The 19,681-nt window shown below is 49.2% G+C and overlaps 1 protein-coding gene across 3 annotated transcripts in view; it reads right to left on the reverse strand.

Annotated features, from left to right (window-relative positions):
* The window catches only part of agla (amylo-alpha-1, 6-glucosidase, 4-alpha-glucanotransferase a), a 39,396-nt gene that overhangs the window by 6,877 nt on the left and 12,838 nt on the right, over positions 1-19,681 (reverse strand). For 2 of the 3 annotated variants that reach the window (XM_080907057.1, XM_080907059.1), the window contains exons 6-29: positions 19,093-19,274; positions 17,641-17,752; positions 17,335-17,461; positions 15,721-15,823; positions 14,625-14,722; positions 13,885-14,024; positions 13,552-13,739; positions 12,237-12,360; positions 10,214-10,377; positions 10,030-10,131; positions 9,411-9,566; positions 9,165-9,315; positions 8,353-8,477; positions 8,155-8,267; positions 7,938-8,072; positions 7,269-7,399; positions 7,047-7,183; positions 6,026-6,159; positions 5,714-5,889; positions 5,541-5,643; positions 5,316-5,439; positions 4,013-4,114; positions 3,046-3,157; positions 2,751-2,886 (exon numbers count right to left, since the gene is read on the reverse strand). In XM_080907057.1, coding sequence (XP_080763183.1) covers positions 2,751-2,886; positions 3,046-3,157; positions 4,013-4,114; positions 5,316-5,439; positions 5,541-5,643; positions 5,714-5,889; positions 6,026-6,159; positions 7,047-7,183; positions 7,269-7,399; positions 7,938-8,072; positions 8,155-8,267; positions 8,353-8,477; positions 9,165-9,315; positions 9,411-9,566; positions 10,030-10,131; positions 10,214-10,377; positions 12,237-12,360; positions 13,552-13,739; positions 13,885-14,024; positions 14,625-14,722; positions 15,721-15,823; positions 17,335-17,461; positions 17,641-17,752; positions 19,093-19,274 — 3,175 coding nt within the window. Of the gene's footprint in view, positions 1-2,750; positions 2,887-3,045; positions 3,158-4,012; positions 4,115-5,315; positions 5,440-5,540; positions 5,644-5,713; positions 5,890-6,025; positions 6,160-7,046; positions 7,184-7,268; positions 7,400-7,937; positions 8,073-8,154; positions 8,268-8,352; positions 8,478-9,164; positions 9,316-9,410; positions 9,567-10,029; positions 10,132-10,213; positions 10,378-12,236; positions 12,361-12,587; positions 12,712-13,551; positions 13,740-13,884; positions 14,025-14,624; positions 14,723-15,720; positions 15,824-17,334; positions 17,462-17,640; positions 17,753-19,092; positions 19,275-19,681 lie in introns of all 3 variants that reach the window. The other variant, XM_080907058.1, reaches the window with a different exon arrangement.

The following is a 19,681-nucleotide window of genomic DNA, read 5'->3' on the forward strand; positions in this document are numbered from 1 at the left end:
TGGTGGGGGAGGACGCTGGACAGACCTGGTGCACCTAAACGCGTAGTGAGGGTGTGCTGGGAACGTCTAGCAGAGGCCCCAGTCCGCGAGATCTTCAACGCACACCTCCGGCAGAGCTTCAACAGCATTCCGAGGGAGACTGGGGACATTGAGTCCGAATGGACCATGTTCAGCGTCTCCATTGCCGAAGCTGCTGCATTGAGCTGCGGCCGCAAGGTGGTTGGTGCCTGCCGTGGTGGTAATCCCCGAACCAAATGGTGGACACCAGAGGTGAAGGGAGCCACCAGGCTGAAGAAGGAGTCCTATCGGGCTTGGTTAGCCTGTGGGACTCTGGAGGCAGCCGACAGGTATCGACAGGCCAAGCGGAATGCGGCTCGGGCAGTGGCTGAAGCAAAAACTCGGGTGTGGGAGGAGTTCGGAGAGGCCATGGAAAAAGACTTTCGGACTGCCTCGAAGAGATTCTGGCAAACCGTCAGAGGTCTCAGGAGGGGAAAGCGGTGCTCTACCTGCACTGTGTATAGTGCTGGCGGAGCGCTGCTGACGTCGACTGAGAAAATTGTCAGGCGGTGGAAGGAATACTTCGAGGACCTCCTTAATCCCACTGACACGTCTTCCGAGGAGGAAGCAGAGTCTGGGGATGAGGGGAATGACCCGCCAATTTCCGGGGGCGAGGTCACTGAGGCAGTTAAACAACTCCTTGGTGGCAGAGCCCCTGGTGTTGATGAGGTCCGCCCCGAGTTCCTGAAGGCTCTGGACGTTGTAGGGCTGTCCTGGTTGACACGCCTCTGCAATGTTGCGTGGAGATCAGGGGCAGTACCTGTGGACTGGCAGACCGGGGTGGTGGTCCCCATCTTTAAGAAGGGGGACCGGAGGGTGTGTTCCAACTACAGGGGGATCACACTCCTCAGCCTCCCTGGGAAAGTCTATGCCAGAGTGCTGGAAAGGAGAGTTCGTCCGTTAGTCGAACCTCGGATACAGGAGGAACAATGCGGTTTTCGTCCTGGTCGCGGAACACTGGATCAGCTCTTTATCCTCTCCAGGATACTTGAGGGTGCATGGGAGTTTGCCCAACCAGTCTACATGTGTTTTGTGGACTTGGAGAAGGCATTCGACCGTGTCCCTCGGGGTGCCCTGTGGGAGGTGTTGCGGGAATATGGGGTGTCTGGCCCATTGCTACGGGCCATTCGATCCCTATACAACCGTTGCAAGAGCTTGGTTCGCATTGCCGGCAATAAGTCGGACTCATTCCCGGTGGGTGATGGGCTCCGCCAGGGCTGCCCTTTGTCTCCGGTTCTGTTCATAATTTTTATGGACAGGATTTCTAGGCGCAGCCAAGTGGCGGAGGGCTTTCGCTTTGGTGGCCTCAGAATCTCATCTCTGATTTTTGCAGATGATGTGGTTCTGTTGGCTTCATCGGGTGAGGGCCTCCAGCTTGCACTGGAACGGTTCGCAGCCGAGTGTGAAGCAGCGGGAATGAGGATCAGCACCTCCAAATCTGAGGCCATGGTTCTCAGCCGGAAAAGGGTGGAGTGCCCACTCCGGGTCGGGGATGAGTTCCTGCCCCAAGTGGAGGAGTTCAAGTATCTCGGGGTCTTGTTCGCGAGTGATGGGAGAAGGGAGCCGGAGATCGACAGACGGATTGGGGCTGCAGCTGCAGTAATGCGGACGCTGCACCGGTGCGTCGTGGTGAAGAGGGAGCTGAGTGTAAAAGCGAAGCTCTCAATTTACCGGTCGATCTACGTCCTTACCCTCACCTATGGCCACGAGCTGTGGGTAGTGACCGAAAGAACGAGATCGCGGATACAAGCGGCAGAAATGAGCTTCCTCCGAAGGGTGGCTGGCCTCTCCCTTAGAGATAGGGTGAGAAGTTCGGCCATCCGGGAGGGGCTCAGAGTAGAGCAGCTGCTGCTCCACATCGAAAGGAGCCAGCTGAGGTGGTTCGGGCATCTGACAAGGATGCCCCCTGGGCGCCTCCTGGGTGAGGTGTTCCAGGCATGTCCCACCGGGAGGAGGCCCCGGGGTAGACCCAGGACACGCTGGAGAGATTATATCTCTCGGCTGGCCTGGGAACGCCTTGGTATTCCCCCGGATAAGCTGGAGGAGGTGGCTGGGGAGAGGGAGGTCTGGGCCTCTTTGCTTAGGCTGCTGCCCCCGCGACCCGGCCCCGGATAAAGCGGATGAAGATGGATGGATGGATGGATGAATTGAATTGAGCCACATTTAGAAGGACCGTGGATCTGTGGGTTACACCTGTGGACAACACCAAATGATCTCAGCAGCTTCCTCTGCTCCTGTTTATTGTGTTAGATGATTGAAGCCTGAAGAAACTAGATAGTTTATTTATTCTGATACATTATTACCATCCCAACCCGTGTGTGTGTGTGTGTGTGTGTGTGTGTTTCATAATAGCCAGCAGAGTGCACCATGATGAGACCCAGAAACTAAATATTGTGTGTGGCACCCCCACCCCACCCCCACCACAGAGAGCTGGACACCAGCAGCAGGGAGGACCCTGGGAAAGTTTCACAGAGGAGCCCGAACACCAAGCTCTGCTGTTTCGATGTGGCACTCTGTGAGGGCTGCTGTCTCAGCATGTTTAATATGTTACTTATACAACTTTGAACCTGATGGAGGGCTTCAGCGAAGTCTTTTTTGATGATTTGACTTCAGTAAAAACAGTAGAGACAGTAGAATGTGAGCAGCTGGAGTCTGCGGGTCACTTACTGCACAGCGTGAGGAGTTTGTGTTACCTTGGAGTAGCAGGCATGCCTTTGTTCCTGGCTCTCTCACTCTCTCCCATCTTGTCCATCCATGTGCCGCAGTTAAAGCGGTTTCCTCCGCTCACAAAACCTGTGGCGGGGTCGACCCGAGCAACGACGCTGAACCCTGCAAAGAGCAAAAGGTTGTGAGGTGCAGTACCCGAAAAATCTTTGTAGTAAGAACTTAGTAAAACCAGATGATGTCATCGGCTTATCAGCTGTTAGAAATTACTTTCTTAAAATGTGTATAAGTACTCTGAATACGCAACTCATTTAACACACACACCTTCATCTCTCATTTTCATGTCTATTTTGGGTCCAGCGTTTCTCTCTCTGAAGGAAATGCCCTCCAAGTGGCGCCGCAGAGCTTCATGGATCACATCATACAGAGGCTGCTCCTGCACATGTATGAACACACAGAACGTTCGGGGCATAAACACACAACACTCAGCATCTGTGTGGGCCACTCCAGTATTTGGTGACTGCCAGCAGTCGCATTAAAGAGACGCCGATGCTGCTGGAACACAGGAGGAGCAGGTATACCAGTCCAGGTGTGCACCTGTTAAATGTACTATTAGTGCTCTGATTAATAAGAGGAGCAGCTCGTTAGGATCGTGGTCTTTGTAGTTTAGCCTCCTGTTGGGTCAAAGGTTACACATCAGCTAGCTATGACGGTATGTCAGTGTGCGAGTGCTGACTGCTTTGTTAAATTGTTTGCAGTGTTTAGTGAAGCCCTGAGATAAGCATGCCGCCTGAAAATGAACTTAAGGAAAATATTTTCAGTACTGTGCAAAAATCTTGAGCCACCCCCTCATTTCTTCATATTTTAGGGACAATAGGTGCAGAGATTCATTTAAACGTCCAGAAATACAGTCAAACAGCACAAAGTGAGTATTTGGTACGATCCCTGTAACACAGCCTGAACAGCTCGTCTAAGTAACCCTAAAGAACATTTCTCTGTTCCACTCAGTCATGATGATCCCACACGAACGCTTCATGAACACAGTCTGCATCCTGTTGTACACAGGGCCACAGTCACTGGTGTCATGCCTGACTGTGCTTACAGAGGACAACTTGGACCACAAAGTCCAAAAGACCTGGTGCCACTGATGTTCCTGTCACAGCTCAGCCTTCTCTGCCCGTTTCCCTTAAGAACGGCGTAGAAATGTAGAGAGACTAATACTGGCTGAAGGGCCAGGGGTGAGCTCCAGCCTGAGGTGTGTGTGTGTGTGTGTGTGTGTGTGTGTACATACCACCTCTCCAGGTTTACAAGGCTCGCAGTCATCAGTGGGGTACATGCGTGTGACAGGGCAGCTAAGGATTTCATGCCCTCTGGGAACCTGGGTAGTGTAGTCCTGAACACAAGCACGAATGCACAAAGGTGTTTGTTTAGACACAGATTTAATGAGCAGCTTGAAAGTTAAACATTGACGTTTAGCATCATTGATCCCCCATCTCACTGAAGGGCTTTCAGTACTGTTCCACACATGAAGTTTTTAAGTCCTCACTCCGGGCGCCGTACCCTCACTCCTCACTCGTACCCGCACTCCTCACTCCCGGCGCCGTACCCTCACTCCTCACTCCGGGCACCGTACCCGCACTCCTCACTCGTACCCGCACTCCTCACTCCGGGCGCCGTACCCGCACTCCTCACTCCGGGCGCCGTACCCGCACTCCTCACTCGTACCCGCACTCCTCACTCGTACCCGCACTCCTCACTCGTACCCGCACTCCTCACTCCGGGCGCCGTACCCGCACTCCTCACTCGTACCCTCACTCCTCACTCGTACCCGCACTCCTCACTCGTACCCGCACTCCTCACTCCCGGCGCCGTACCCTCACTCCTCACTCCGGGCACCGTACCCGCACTCCTCACTCGTACCCGCACTCCTCACTCCCGGCGCCGTACCCTCACTCCTCACTCCGGGCACCGTACCCGCACTCCTCACTCGTACCCGCACTCCTCACTCCCGGCGCCGTACCCTCACTCCTCACTCCGGGCACCGTACCCGCACTCCTCACTCGTACCCGCACTCCTCACTCCGGGCACCGTACCCGCACTCCTCACTCGTACCCGCACTCCTCACTCCGGGCGCCGTACCCGCACTCCTCACTCGTACCCACACTCCTCACTCGTACCCACACTCCTCACTCGTACCCACACTCCCGGCGCCGTACCCGCACTCCTCACTCGTACCCGCACTCCTCACTCCTCACTCGTACCCGCACTCCTCACTCGTACCCTCACTCCTCACTCCCGGCGCCGTACCCTCACTCGTACCCACACTCCTCACTCGTACCCGCACTCCTCACTCCCGGCGCCGTACCCTCACTCCTCACTCGTACCCCCACTCCTCACTCCGGGCGCCGTACCCTCACTCCTCACTCGTACCCCCACTCCTCACTCCGGGCGCCGTACCCTCACTCCTCACTCGTACCCGCACTCCTCACTCCCGGCGCCGTACCCTCACTCCCGGCGCCGCACTCCTCACCCCGCGCGCCGTACCCGCACTCTGCTCTCTCTTGTTTCTAGTTTAAGTTCACAGCAGCTCCCACCTGGATGCACTGCAGCCACCACCACACAGCGTCCCTGCAGTTGTATCTGGCACATCGACCCTCCCCCAGCAGGTTGGGGATCAAACCGTGGCGCAATGTCCCTGCAAAGGCCAGGATGATGTTGCTATGGAGACCATGATAAGGAATTTAGTTTGTAAGGAAATGTAATATAATTAATACACTCGTGTATCATGAGAATCAGATGAGGTGCACGGGGCCACGCACCGAGCCTCGACGTGTCTACCAGTGAGGAGCAGCAGTCCCCTGAGAGCGATGAAGGTGTCTCTGCCCCAGCAACGGAAAATCCCCGCAGAGAAATGAGGAAGACCTGACAAAGAGACGTGACTCAAAACAAGATTTCATCGGGAAACACAGCATCAGATGTGTGCGACTGTTACCTGCAGCCAGCGAGGCGCAGCACTGCTCCTTCTGGCCCGTGATTGGACTGATGCGGTACGGGACGTCGTCTAATTGAGCAGAAACAGGAGGCAGAGCAGGAAAGCGTCCAACGCTGCACATCTGAACCGAACCGAGCGCCAGGTGACGAACAAAGGTAGAGCCGTTCTGGACAAAGCTGTTTTCAGACGGAGGACAGGTACACGTCATCGCTCGACCGCAGCGAACCGGACACAGAGATGAAGATGAGCTGTACACTAACATTTCAGTACAACAAAGAGATCTGCTGTGTCGACAGACACAGCACAGCCTACCTGGACATGAGTTTGTAGGTGGCATCGAGGGCTGTGGTGTAGGTGGAAACTAGGATAGCATCAAAGTAGCAGGGGATGAGGTAGCGGGGCATGTGTTTGAGGAAATTAAACATGGCTGCCAACCAGCGACCCACCTGCAGACACACAGAAGATGAAGACTTGTGTCTGACAGAAACAAGCAGCCGTGTTTGAGGAAGAACGAGTATAAGGAGGAGACGCAGGAAGGCTCAGTACTCAGCAGCACCTGCCTCAAACAACTATGGTCCAGGGCAGGGACAGAAATATCTAAGCTTGTGTCTCAGTCAGCTGGGTCGCACACGGGCCTGAGCAAATGACTCGGTAGCATTAGCACTTTGTAGGATTAGCGCTTTGTAGGATTAGCGCTTTGTAGGATTAGCGCTTTGTAGCTAGCAGCCTGTGAGTTCAGGTTTTTGGAGCACAATTTAAGGAGTCAGTCATGTTGCAGACGTTTCCTCCAGTGCTAATGTGGATTTCATTGAGCTTTAGTCAGCTTAGGCTTTTAACTTATTTTAGTGTTAGCCGACTAAATATCATTAGATTGTTGGAGAGTATAAAGTTTGTCATGTTTTTACCAGTGACAGTTTACAGAGTCTGTATGCACGCTTCTCTTCTTCTGCAGTACTGACTTTATGGGGTTTCATGAGAAACAGTATGGCAGATAGTCGTTTCACTTCCACACACCCTCCTTTATGTTCATCTTGTTTTTATTCGGTGATTAAAGTCTCAAATACATTTCATCCATTCATGGTTTTCTGTCATGTTTGTTCTCAAACAGCTGCTCCAGTCCTTTAGCACACTCAGTATTTCATCGTTATCTAAATGAACATTAGTGGCGATTCCCTCCGACAGAGTCTCTGAAGTACTGGGACCAACAGGAACAGGAAGAATGTGAAAACTGCACACAGAAAACTCAAACCCAGAAGCCGGCGGCCTGTGTGAGGTGGCCTGTGGTGGTAAGAGGTCATCACAAACAGGAGCCTTAAACCAGTCCCAGTCTCACCTCTGCCAGCGGCCCCTCCCTGTGCATCAGCCTATTGGCGACGAAGTCTATGAGCCAGTCTCCGTCTCTGAGGTTGGCACACAAAGGATGGCCCAGGTCGTTGTTGGGACGAACATCAGCAAACACAGACATCAGACCTGCAAACACAGCAACACTTTAGTAACACTCATTTGGTCTCCATCCTAGATGAGGTACAGACTGGACTGAAGAACATAAAGTTACCCTGAAGTCCTGCGTATTTGAGAGTTTCCCAGCCTGGGATACTGTAACAGCCTCCGCCTTCCTCTTTTTCCTCCGTGTCGCAGCAAAACAGCAGGACATTCATGTCTGCCAGCGTCAGCTTAGACATGAGCCTGTTAAACACAGTCTCAATAAGAAGCTGCTACAGGCCATCAGTCTCCATTGTGCTGCTCGTTCAAAGTACTCCTGACTGCACCTCACCTAAAGCTAAAAGCATGAACATAAACAGCAGCGTTCATCTATCCCGTCACATTTCCCTGATGATTTTATGTTCCTACTAACTGATGGATGATCAGAGTACAGCAACCTACTAATGATGTGACTGACACCTGTTTGACAAGTCCTGGTTTTACACCATAGCTCGTGACAGCTGGTATCCAATTATATCCATCAAGCTATGACGACAAAAGCGCTCAATCTTTGGGTCTGTGTGGGTACAGAGTATGTAAGAGGTGTGTGTGCTAGCAAAAATACTGTACTACTAACAGGATGAAGTACTCTGCATATCTGTGTGTCTGATATACTAGCTTCACCTTTCTGAGTGTACCCTGCAGCTCGCACCGTTGCATCTCATCTTAGCGAGACACGTTCTGTCAGTCCCATTTCATCCATACCACAAAAAGGCCTGTGTTGAGTATGTGGTGTGCTCACTGTGCCAGGGGCTTCTTCAGTGCGTCTGGTGGGTTTTCATCTGCTACGCTGCCTCTCCTGTACTTTGGGCTAAACTGGGACAGATAGTACCTCAGCAGTCCCACCAGCTTCTGGGCTTTGGGATCCAAACTGACCCTGACAAGGAGAGAAAAGAGAAACGCGAGTCTGAAAAGTGACCATAACACACAATCACGCGTGACGTTTGTGTGTGTGCTACCTGAAGGCGATGATGCTGCCGGGTGTCAGCTTCTGGAAGGTGATCTCGTGCACAAACTCTGAACGCCCTTTTGACGTCACTCCAGCTTTCTTCATCACTGTACTCTCATCCAGCTGTGCACACAGCAGAACCAGTTTAACACCGTCCGTCTGCCACTAACGCTCAGAAACACACCTGTGTTAAACACGACGCGCTCACCGAGATGTGCTCTTTCATTTCCACTGTGTATTCTGGCATGCCGTTGATGTAGTTCTCATCCTTCTTATATTTCCCGGCGCTCCTTTCCACCATCCTTGCCTCCAGCACCACCTCCTCTATTTTCCCTGGGAGAGGGAAAAGGTGGCAGCATGCACTGTGAATCCATCCAAACTACACACCTAACATGTTGTGACAAATTTTCCAGATCCGACTTTGCAGGTAACACACACACACCATATGCACTGCCTTTATGTAAAAATGTGTTCTCAAAATACACTGAAAACAATAAATAAGTAAAAGTCAGTATCAAGTAATTATGGTCCTCATGTCTCTGAACAGGACAGACTCTGGGCTCATCCAGTTCTCATGAGAAGCAGGGAGAATTTCATGGTTTGATGCAGATGTCGAAGGTGTATCAGTGTGGGACCATATCTGAGACCAGGACAGCGTTTTTAAACCAGGATTTTATCGTCTGCATCTCTTCACATATTTAGTACTGTTGGGTTACAAGACTGAACGGGGTCCTATCATGTTGTTGTTGATGTGTGTGGCTTGCAGCAGCAGCGCTGCAGCCGAGTGTGCACAGCAACGTGAATAAAGAGATGCTGCAAAGCATGAACGTGCACCCGGGTCTGCTAGCAGTACCTGATCTGAGTGAGGAGCGCACTTGTTTTCAAATGCAATGATAAGATTATTCAGATCCAACTAATCGAAAAAAATAAATCAATGAAAATAAAATAAAAAAAAACAAACGTGGTGGGTGTGCACAGCTGCACTAAGATTCAAAATCCACAGTAATGATGTTGTTCTACCAGGAATGAACATGGGCGGGACACTGGTGCTGTACTGGTGGGTTTTGGGATCCCAGAAGGCGGTCCTGCTCACGGTTACCACAGACTGGTGGGTGCTGGGACAGTGACGAGTCACTGCAACGATGTCTGCATCCACCTGGTCCACGTACACCTGGACAGGAGGAGTTGGACAAACTGTACCAAAAGGTTTTAGCATCGAAGCATCGGCTTTAGCACAGAAAGCACTTCCTGTGTGTGTGTGTGTACCTGTGTGAATCCCTGTGCAGCTAGCTCCTGGTGCAGCTTGTTTACTGCCCGTTTCCCAGCTACGATGCCGGTACAGGAGCTAACCTCACCAGGAGAGGATGGGACTGCTGACGGGTTCCACTTGGGATAGAAGCGCTCCTCCTTCACCACAGAGATCTGTGCACAGGTAAGCATGGAGTCGGTGTGTGCTCTTATTGCAGCGCCTCTCACAGGGCCTCAAAGTAACACTTTTATTTTCTTTATTTGATGAACTGCCTCGTGAATTAGCACTATTTAAACTGGAAGTATAAAGGAATGAGGGTTGACTTGAAATTTTGGATTTTATTATATATGTGACAGATTTATCCAGTGAATCTAAATTCACTGGAACATCAGCATTAACAAAGGAAAAATCCAAAACTATAAAGTGAACTTACGATGTATGTCTGTCATGTTAAGTTTGCTTCTGCTGTTTTAGATTCTAAAGACCGTTTGTGTCCACAAAAACTCCACAAAGGACCAAAGACAGGCTGAGCTTGTGTTAATGAGCAGTTAGGCACATTTTTACAAATACGCCCCATTATTGGAGACTTTGTTCTGTCGTGTTCAGCAAAATGCTGTCAGATAAATATATAATAACCTGATGTGGCACCAGTTCATCGTATCCACGGGTGGAGCCAGTAGCGCAGCACGCCATGGCCACGATAGCAGAACTGGGCAGAGCGTCGAAGGCTGAGCGGAGCTGTAAACGACACACCCGACAATTAACCATCGTACAACAGCTCGACTCCAAGCTCACTGTCAGCTGATCTCAAGAGACCCACCTGGATAGGACACTCGTTGTCATGGGTTACATCAAGAAACATGGCGTGTGATATGGAGGGTGTCAGTGGGCGGAGACTGGGCTGAACAAAAGCTCCTACTGGCTCACCGCCGTAACGATACACCAGGCGGCCCTCCTCGTGGCTGTCACCAGCTGACATCGCCTCTGATGATCGAGTGAAGGGGGAAAACCAAAGTAAGCGCTCGCAGACACAGGTGGACACACGCCATGCTGCATCACTGACAGGTGAGCTCACACACTCAGTTACATTTGTTTCCATGTGAATCCAAACTGAGTACAAATGACATCAGAACCATGATGGGGATGAAAAGTTGAATCTGTGCAAACGGTCCAGCAACATCCATCCATCCATCCATCCATCTTCATCCGCTTTATCCGAGGCCGGGTCGCGGGGGCAGCAGCCTAAGCAAAGAGGCCCAGACCTCCCTCTCCCCAGCCACCTCCTCCAGCTTATCCGGGGGAACACCAAGGCGTTCCCAGGACACGCTGGAGAGATATAACCTGTCCAGCGTGTCATGGGTCTGCCCCGGGGCCTCCTCCCGGTGGGACATGCCTGGAACACCTCACCCAGGAGGCGCCCAGGGGGCATCCTTGTCAGATGCCCGAACCACCTCAGCTGGCTCCTTTCGATGTGGAGCAGCAGCTGCTCTACTCTGAGCCCCTCCCGGATGGCCGAACTTCTCACCCTATCTCTAAGGGAGAGGCCAGCCACCCTTCGGAGGAAGCTCATTTCTGCCGCTTGTATCCGCGATCTCGTTCTTTCGGTCACTACCCACAGCTCGTGGCCATAGGTGAGGGTAGGGACGTAGATCGACCGGTAAATTGAGAGCTTCGCTTTTACACTCAGCTCCCTCTTCACCACGACGGACCGGTGCAGCGTCCGCATTACTGCAGCCGCAGCCCCAATCCGTCTGTCGATCTCCGGCTCCCTTCTCCCATCACTCGCGAACAAGACCCCGAGATACTTGAACTCCTCCACTTGGGGCAGGAACTCATCCCCGACCCGGAGTGGGCACTCCACCCTTTTCCGGCTGAGAACCATGGCCTCAGATTTGGAGGTGCTGATCCTCATTCCCGCTGCTTCACACTCGGCTGCGAACCGTTCCAGTGCGAGCTGGAGGCCCTCACCCGGTCACCTGATCATAACTGCACAGGGTTGTTGGAGTTTATCTGGTTTGATTCCAGGATTTGACAGAGTTGTGTTTGTCAGTGGGTCACACAGCTGTGGATGAAGATCCATGAAAGCCGTGACTTTGGTAACCTGCACAGAGTCACGCAGGCCTGCAGTGTACACACCTGAATAATAAACACCTGCGTTTTGTGTTTGCCTGTGTTATCTTTGTCTAACATTTACATTTGTTTCATGAAGTGTGAGAAATGTGCAAAAAATATGGAACCAGGAAGGAAGCAAACCAGGACACAGTTATTACTGTGACCTCCAACAGGTGCAGCTCTGTGACGGGGTTTGGTGCAGTGGGGTTTGGACCTCACTACATATTAAAGCTACTTCCTATACAAGTAGTTTTTAGTACCACAACTACAAGTACTGAAAGATGTCACTGAATGCCAAAAAAAAAATCTAGTTATAATTCCTGAGTTTACATTTTTGGTTTTTACTTCAAGCTTTGGGCGTGCTCCAGGAACAGCGCCACAACAAGCAGAGTTCAGCACGACTGAAATGTGGCTGATCTCCCCTTCGATGCTGGGATGTCCAGAAGTGCTCAGAATTCATTTCGGATCATCTACACAGCACGCTCTGACTTCATCACAGGCTCCACACTTTGTGCACAATCCCAGCTCATCACCAGTGACGAGAGCGGGACTCCTGGAACAGCTGAGCTCTCAGCAGTTTCAGGAGTCTGAATGTGTTTACATGGATTTATTCAAGCTGACTTGAGGCTGTTCTGAAGATGTGGAATTGATACAAATATTTAAACATGAATGAAGTCAGCAGTTAACGAACATGCTGTATTTGTAGGTGTGTTATAGACACGGTACTTTACCTCGTATGAGTGATGTAATCCCTAGCTTGGTAACAAAGACATTATCCAGCTCCTCGCTGCCGGTGAACAGCTCAGCCACCACATACAGGTCAGGACGCACCGTTCTGGCCACATCCAGCATGAACTAACAAACCACAGCATGACAAACCAGTGCGGGGGGGCATGCATGAAAGAAAGATTGAAGGAGGAAGAGGAGGAGAATGAAAGTGAAGGGGACTCAGCCAGTTAGAATGGTGCAGTCGTGCAGTCAAAGAACACACGGAGAGGTGGAGTGTTTGGAGACATGCAGAACAATGCAGTGGGGAGAGAAGAAAGACAGTCACACATTTAGCTTGCACATCAGTGCTGTACCTCGTATGAGACTGCTAATTCCCAGCCGGTTAACAAAAACATTGTCAAGGAGCTCGCTGCCTGTAAAGAGCTCAGCTATCACATACAGATTGGGTCTGACCGCTCTGGCTGCGTCTAACATGGCCTGGACGACAAACATCACGGACAAGGAGAGAGAGAGCTGCTGTTAGCAGGGACACGCTCACACGGGACAACATGGCTGTAATGACGCTGCGTCTTCTCTTTGTACATGCTTGAACTCAGCATTAATCATATTTGTCACTACAGTTAGGACCGTTACAGTGTAGCACAGACGTCCTGAGATCGTTTCACTGAATCTCACTGATAATGCGTGTCGAAGCAGAAGGGTGCGCCACAGCAGCATTTGCTCGCACCTGGACTAGACTCACTGAGGCCACATCACAGTATTACTTCAACACTTGCAGATGGAACAAGCCGGCTCTCAAATGGAGCCGAAACCAGAACAAGTTCCAGAAGGACACGGTGACGTCTGGAAATACAGTTAACACGCTAAGAAGTGGCTATCCTTCCAACATCCTCTGCAAAACACAAGACAGCCAGGACATCCAATAATAATTTGCCTGGGTTATTTATATGGTGGCTGCATACTGTAACAAAGCCCCAAAAATTCAGACCCCTCCCACAGGGCGGGTCAGCACAGGGCCACACAGCGACCTCTCTGCTGTTATCACAGATGTCTGTCTATTCAAACTGTGGCACATCAGTGATTTAAATAAACACTTTCATGCTTTGAGACTAACACAAACATGTCGTGTGTCCTCGACATGTCTGTAGAACAGTTCAACAGTGACGTTCGGCCCCAGTGAGACATCAAACATATTTCTAACATGTAAGCCTGCAGAACAACTTTACTGCAACATGGAGCTAAAGTGTTACGTGTCCTGGATTTAAACGTAGAATAATTGACATGAAGTGTGTGATGTACAGTGAGGTGTGGCGATACCTCAGCAACATGTAAAGGTGTGGAATGGCAGTTGTCCAGGCGGACTCCGTGGAAATACTTGGCTGTGATTTGCGTGTATTTCTTCATGTGATCCCACAGGTAGGGACAGTCGTCAGGCGTGTTGCCGTATCGTAGTTTGACACTGTCACCCCAGGCGATCAGCTCCCGACGAATGTACACGTTGGAGCCTTTATGGAGCAGAAGCACTTCAGTACTGATACGGTCACTTTATTACTCCCAGGTCGCAGCAACAACAGTCACTGACAGGTTAAAGCAGCATCATATTCAACATTTAGTCTTTTTTTAACCACTTGTGTGGCTCATCCTGTTTACCTGGTTCAGCAAAGTTCCTGAGTGGATCGTCGCCCATCACCCAACCGTTGTGGGCCAGGAAATGGCACATCTTGTCTGGCTGGTCCAGCAGCTGCATTTCCTGGTCCAGAGTCATGTCCTGATAGGGGAAGGTGAAATACCTGACCGGAAGATGGGAACATGGCATTATGGCTGCCCGGGTGATGTGAACGTAGTGCAGCTGTGGACACTTTGTGTCAAAGCACTTCATGTTAGACAACGGATCATTTGATGGATCCTATTCAGTGAGGATCAATGAGTTTGTCACCAACATCCACGCTTTTCAAAGAAAACATGAATCCAACTGACTGCTACTGGATATAAAGCTTTCTATGTAGTTTGAGCCTCATTTACCTGTCAGCACACATTCATCCAAGTGCTTTATTGAAATAAGCCTGAATACTTTTATCTTAATGCTCACATACTTTGATGTATGTGGAACAACTCGGGGTTCAGCATCTTGCCCTGAGTTTGACACACAGGTTGGAGAACCAGGGGTTGAGCCACCCACCTTCTAATTGGTATACAGCTCACTGACTTCTGAGACAGCGCCACCCCTAATACGTACTTATAGTATGGGCCATGATAATATCTTAGCATTATGAAGTGTTCAGCTAACCTGCCTCGTGTCTTTGTTAAAGCTTTAGTAAATGTCCTGAGTTATTAACACACTTCACTGTACTCTGTCTTCCTCTCATTAGTCAGCTCTTTAAACTGGTTACCTGGTGACCATTGGGTTTGTCCTGGTAACAGGGCCCAGCCTGGGACCGTGCTCAGCAAGTCGTTCATAGACGATGTTTCCAATAAGACAGTTGACAGCCTGGAGGGACAAAGAAGAAGGTTGTGACAGAGCAAAAGACAAATCAGACACTTGTTCGAAAACAAAGTACCCGCACACACGTTAAAGATTTTACATGTCACAGAGAAGGTGTTTGCTGAAAATGACCATGTATAGAAACAGTCCACACAGGAGCCCAGCGATGGCGACAGTTCATCTTACAGAGCAGTTATCAAACAGCTAACAGATCAATGGTTAATCTGGAGTTGCAGTCAGGTTTCAGAGCTCATCACTGTACAGGAGGCTGAAGGTTATGAAGACCTTACAGCCTCTGACCGTGGACCTCAGTGCAGTGGTCCATACGTTATTACAGCGCTGTTAGTGTTAGAGGTGCTGTGCTGCAGTGGTTTGACCTGAATCACCTGCAGCTTCCTGCTTTGACATTCAAATGAAAGCGACGTTTCTTGTAAACAGCCACAAACATCAGGATAGCATGAACTTTGCCTCCACGCTGAGCCATGTTCATTCATATTTTTATCAATCTAACATTTTATTTCATTTCACTAACGAAATGTTAGGAAACCCCTGAGCTCGTGCGGTACACCCCACGGCCCCCTTTAGCTCCGCCCCTGTTTGCAGCAGGGTCCTGTGTCCTGCCGTCAGCGTTCAGCATGCTGCCTGTCTGTATCAGTTAAACGTAACTTCTGCAAACAGCGGTGGCTGGAGCAGCTTTACACTTCTGTTGAACAGGTGCTTTGAAGGGCTACTACCAGCTTTTTCATGTGAAGCTTTTAATGGTGATTACTGGTCACAGCTCCGCCTCTTTGCTCTTCACGGCGTGTCCTCAGACTCTGGCTCCAAGTTAAAGTGACAGCATCGTCTCAGGCGTAGCTGTTATCAGTCGTTTTGCTCTAAACCTGGGGCTGCATTGGCCCGATGCTGACTGACAGACGGACGTTAATTCACAGGTTTAACAGCTTTCGATGCTTTTCCCCTCTAGCTAACACGTCAGGTGTGGCCCTGTACAGTGGCAGCCTTACCTGCTCCTGATGCTGGTGCACTATGTGATACTGCTCTGCATTCAGGTCAGTCAGTTTCTGATTGAGCCAACCGCAGCACTCCTCGATGTGTTGAGGTGACAAGCTACAGAGGGAAGCAACATTACATCACACTGCTGTGTGCCGCACACACAGATATACACACTTTACATTAACTACACTGGTCCATGTCAGCGTCACAGAGGTAACTCATATCTGAACAATGAAGAAACATAACAATGTAGTTTTTAAATGTTTGTGGGCTTATTTTTTTCAACCACGCTGTGCTGAGTGATGACTGCAAATACTACGGCGGTGGTTAAAAAGGCCCAGCAGCGTCTCCACTTTCTGAGAGTGCTCAGGAGGAACAACCTGGAGGAGAGGCTGCTGGTGACATTTTACAGAGCCACCATAGAGAGCATCCTAACGTACGGCATAACAACATGGTATGCAGGGTGCTCAGCTGCAGACAGGAAAGTACTGCAGAGGGTCATCAACACAGCCCAGAAGATCACTGGCTGCTCTCTGCCCAGCCTGGAGGTCACTGCAAACTCTCGGTACCTCAGCAGAGCTGGCAATATCATCAAGGACCACTCTCACCCCAGCAACCAACTGTTTGAACTATTACCGTCAGGCCGACGGTACAGGTCACATAAAACCAGGACAAACAGATTCAGGGATAGCTTCTTTCCCAGAGCTATCACCGTAGTAAATAAGCACAAAAACAACTGAACCTATACCATACCGTCACTGTCATTATATTATGCTGCTATTCATACTGTCATTATATTAATGCTGCTATCCTGTATATATTGTACATACTATTGTTTGAGTACTTACGATTGTTTTTTTGTACTTTTTATATTTTACATTTATATTTATTATTGAAACTTGCACCAAGGGAGTGGCACTCCAATTTCGTTGTACTCTGTACAATGACAATAAAGGCTATTCTATTCTATTCTATTCTATTCTATTCTATTCTATTCTATTCTAATAAAGGCTATTCTATTCTATAAGGTTACACATTGGTCTAATCGGGTGGTGATGTCACCTGACTCTGTCCACATTGCATGTTTAAAACTTCCTGTTGCAGCTCTAATGTGATGGCTGCGTAACATCTTCGAGCCAACTGTCAACTGCATACTTACAGTGCTGTGAAAGCAGAGTTCTTACATTTGAGCAATATTTGTCACGTTTTTCTTTAATATTAGACAAAAATAACCCATTTAAATACAAAACGCTGTTTCTGAATGATGAGGCAAAAAGACCTGGTCCGATGTGATTGTTGAGCTCACTTTGTCAGACAGACATTAAAGTTACGTCCTGATTGAACAGGCGTGGCTCGTTAATCAGTTCATTCGTTCGTTCCACACATGGCGGGATGGGTTTGGACAGCTTCATTTCCCCTTAATAAATGTAATCTTAATTTAAAAATACTTTTATAAATGCCAACAGTCTTTTACGACTGTCGGGTGAAAACAGCACATTTACTCAGCTCATCTTTGTCCAGGATTAAAAACGTGTTTGTCGATCTGAAAAGAACAAAGAAACTCAATCGCAGCACGTTGACCAGCAGCCCAACATCACACTCGTGCCGTGGACCCCGAGTTTCACCTGTGAGGCACAAACGTCTCCAAAGCAGAGTCCATGTCTGCTGTGTTGCCATAGCGACGGTATTGTGGATCCTGAATGATCCTGAGGCCCGTCTGCCCTCCAGTCTTGCTGTGGTCTGGCTTGGTACCTGATGGCAGGCACACACATGTTAACGACACAGTGAATGTGGTTTAACCCTCTGCTCATCTTTGCACACACCGTAAACACAAGTTCTTTTTTGGGGCTTCAAAATGAAAACATGCTGATGAGTTTTTGAAGCTCACATAACGACTCTTGGCTTTGGGACGTCTGTGTGGATTTACACACCGTTTTGCAGCAGGGTCCTAAACTCCTCCACAGCACTGTCCACTTTGACTTGGTAGAACTCCCACAGTTTGATCTGAGGGAACACGTCCTGCCACATCACACTACGGACGGCCTGAAACACAACAAATCAAACACACGTTACACAAACGCGTCTTTAAAGCGTGTACGATGCTGCTGAGAGAAAGTGCCTTTAACCATCTGATGAACTGACCCAGCTCAGTTCATCTGCATAGACATGAGGTTCATTATTACCTGGTTTATTCTGAGGAATTCTACAAACCCTCTTTTAGGTCAGCACTTCTGTGAGCCACTGAAGTAGTAACACACACACACACACACACACTTCAAACTAGTGTGCTAAATTTAGCGTGACTAAAGCCAGTTTTATCCACTGACACTGACCTGGTCCACAGTGGCTCATTTGTGGGCACAGCCACAGTTAACATAGGAAGAGCATTAGTTTAGTTTAATGAGCCGACTCTTGCCAACACTCACCTACCAACTCTGACACAAAGCCAGACTCCAAACAAAGAAACACCAAACTTGGAGCAAAGATTTATGCACCAAATTACAGCTTGCAAGGTAAACGCGGCTTGGTGCTCGGTTTTGGTTGTCTTAACTGTCGGGTGTAAGAGTAAAAAAATAAGGGGCAATGTGCAAATGTATATAAATAAATGACAAAATGATTATCTTTACTATAAAATAAAATCTAAATATAAAAACTGAGTATTCTCCACAGGCGTTACTCAGCAGTGCAGACCGTCAGGTGCAATAGTTTATGTCTCTGTAAAAACAGGTTATTTTTTTAATTGACATGTAAAAGTTTAACAAAAATTTTATTGAAATTGTGTCTAGAAATGTCACACAAGATATGTTCTGCTGTTTTACAGCAGGCCAGGAAAACGCCCCTTAGCTTTGATCGAAATCCCTCATAAGTTACTCAGTAAAAAAAAAATTAAAAAATAGTAAATGGCCTGTATTTATATAGCGCTTTACTAGTCCCTAAGGACCCCAAAGCGCTTTACATATCCAGTCATCCACACATTCACACACTGGTGATGGCAGCTACATTGTAGCCACAGCCACCCTGGGGCGCACTGACAGAGGCGAGGCTGCCGGACACTGGCGCCACCGGGCCCTCTGACCACCACCAGTAGGCAACGGGTGAAGTGTCTTGCCCGAGGACACAACGACCGAGACTGTCCAAGCCGGGGCTCAAACCGGCAACCTTCCGATTACAAGGCGAACTCCCAACTCTTGAGCCACGATCGCCCTGATACTACTGAGTAACTTAAAGAAACATTTTAAAAAAAGCTAGCTGCCTTTGGTGATGAGGCTGTGGATAAGATTTCAATTCATGCTCTCAGGCAAGGCTGTCATTGGCTCACACCACAGCCTGTGACATTTGTGAAAGTTCAAAGGTGAATGAATGTGCAGGAACCCAGAACTCACATTCAGATGACTCTCCGTGGTAATGTCAGCAGGAAGTCCTTTAGCTTTGTAGCGTCCCTCTGCTACTCTGGTGGTTAAATGCCACAGAGCTCTGTCTAAAACCCAGGCTGGGCGCAGGTGAGGAGAGTTCACCAGGTTGTATCCACATTCTGGATGCTCCCTTATCCACACGCTGTTAGCAGCTGTGCAGGAACACAGACAAGAAACCATTGAGCTGTTTAAATACTTTATTCATCAATGTTTTACTCTTTTTACAGATCTAATAATAGTCTGACAGTGAGTCACACATACTGTATAAATCAGAGTTCAGTCTGTATTTAACCTTCATATCAGGCTCATTTTACTGCTCGACCTTTCCTGAGCGAGGATGAGAGGGATCCACGGGTGGTCACTGCCAGCAGGACAGCACAAACACTTTGATACAACGAGCATGTCAAATGAAAAGTCTCGACCTGAAAAAACACTTTCAGAGTAACTGTTAACCAGTTTTGCTATAAGATGTTTTACCAACAACCTAAACCATACCCAGCTAACTTTTTAGTGGTCTTTAAATCTTGACCTGATTCTAAATAGATTTCAAGTGAAAGCC

Source organism: Rhamphochromis sp. 'chilingali' (assembly GCF_963969265.1).
Source record: "Rhamphochromis sp. 'chilingali' genome assembly, chromosome: 16".
In the NCBI taxonomy this organism is placed as follows: domain Eukaryota; kingdom Metazoa; phylum Chordata; class Actinopteri; order Cichliformes; family Cichlidae; genus Rhamphochromis; species Rhamphochromis sp. 'chilingali'.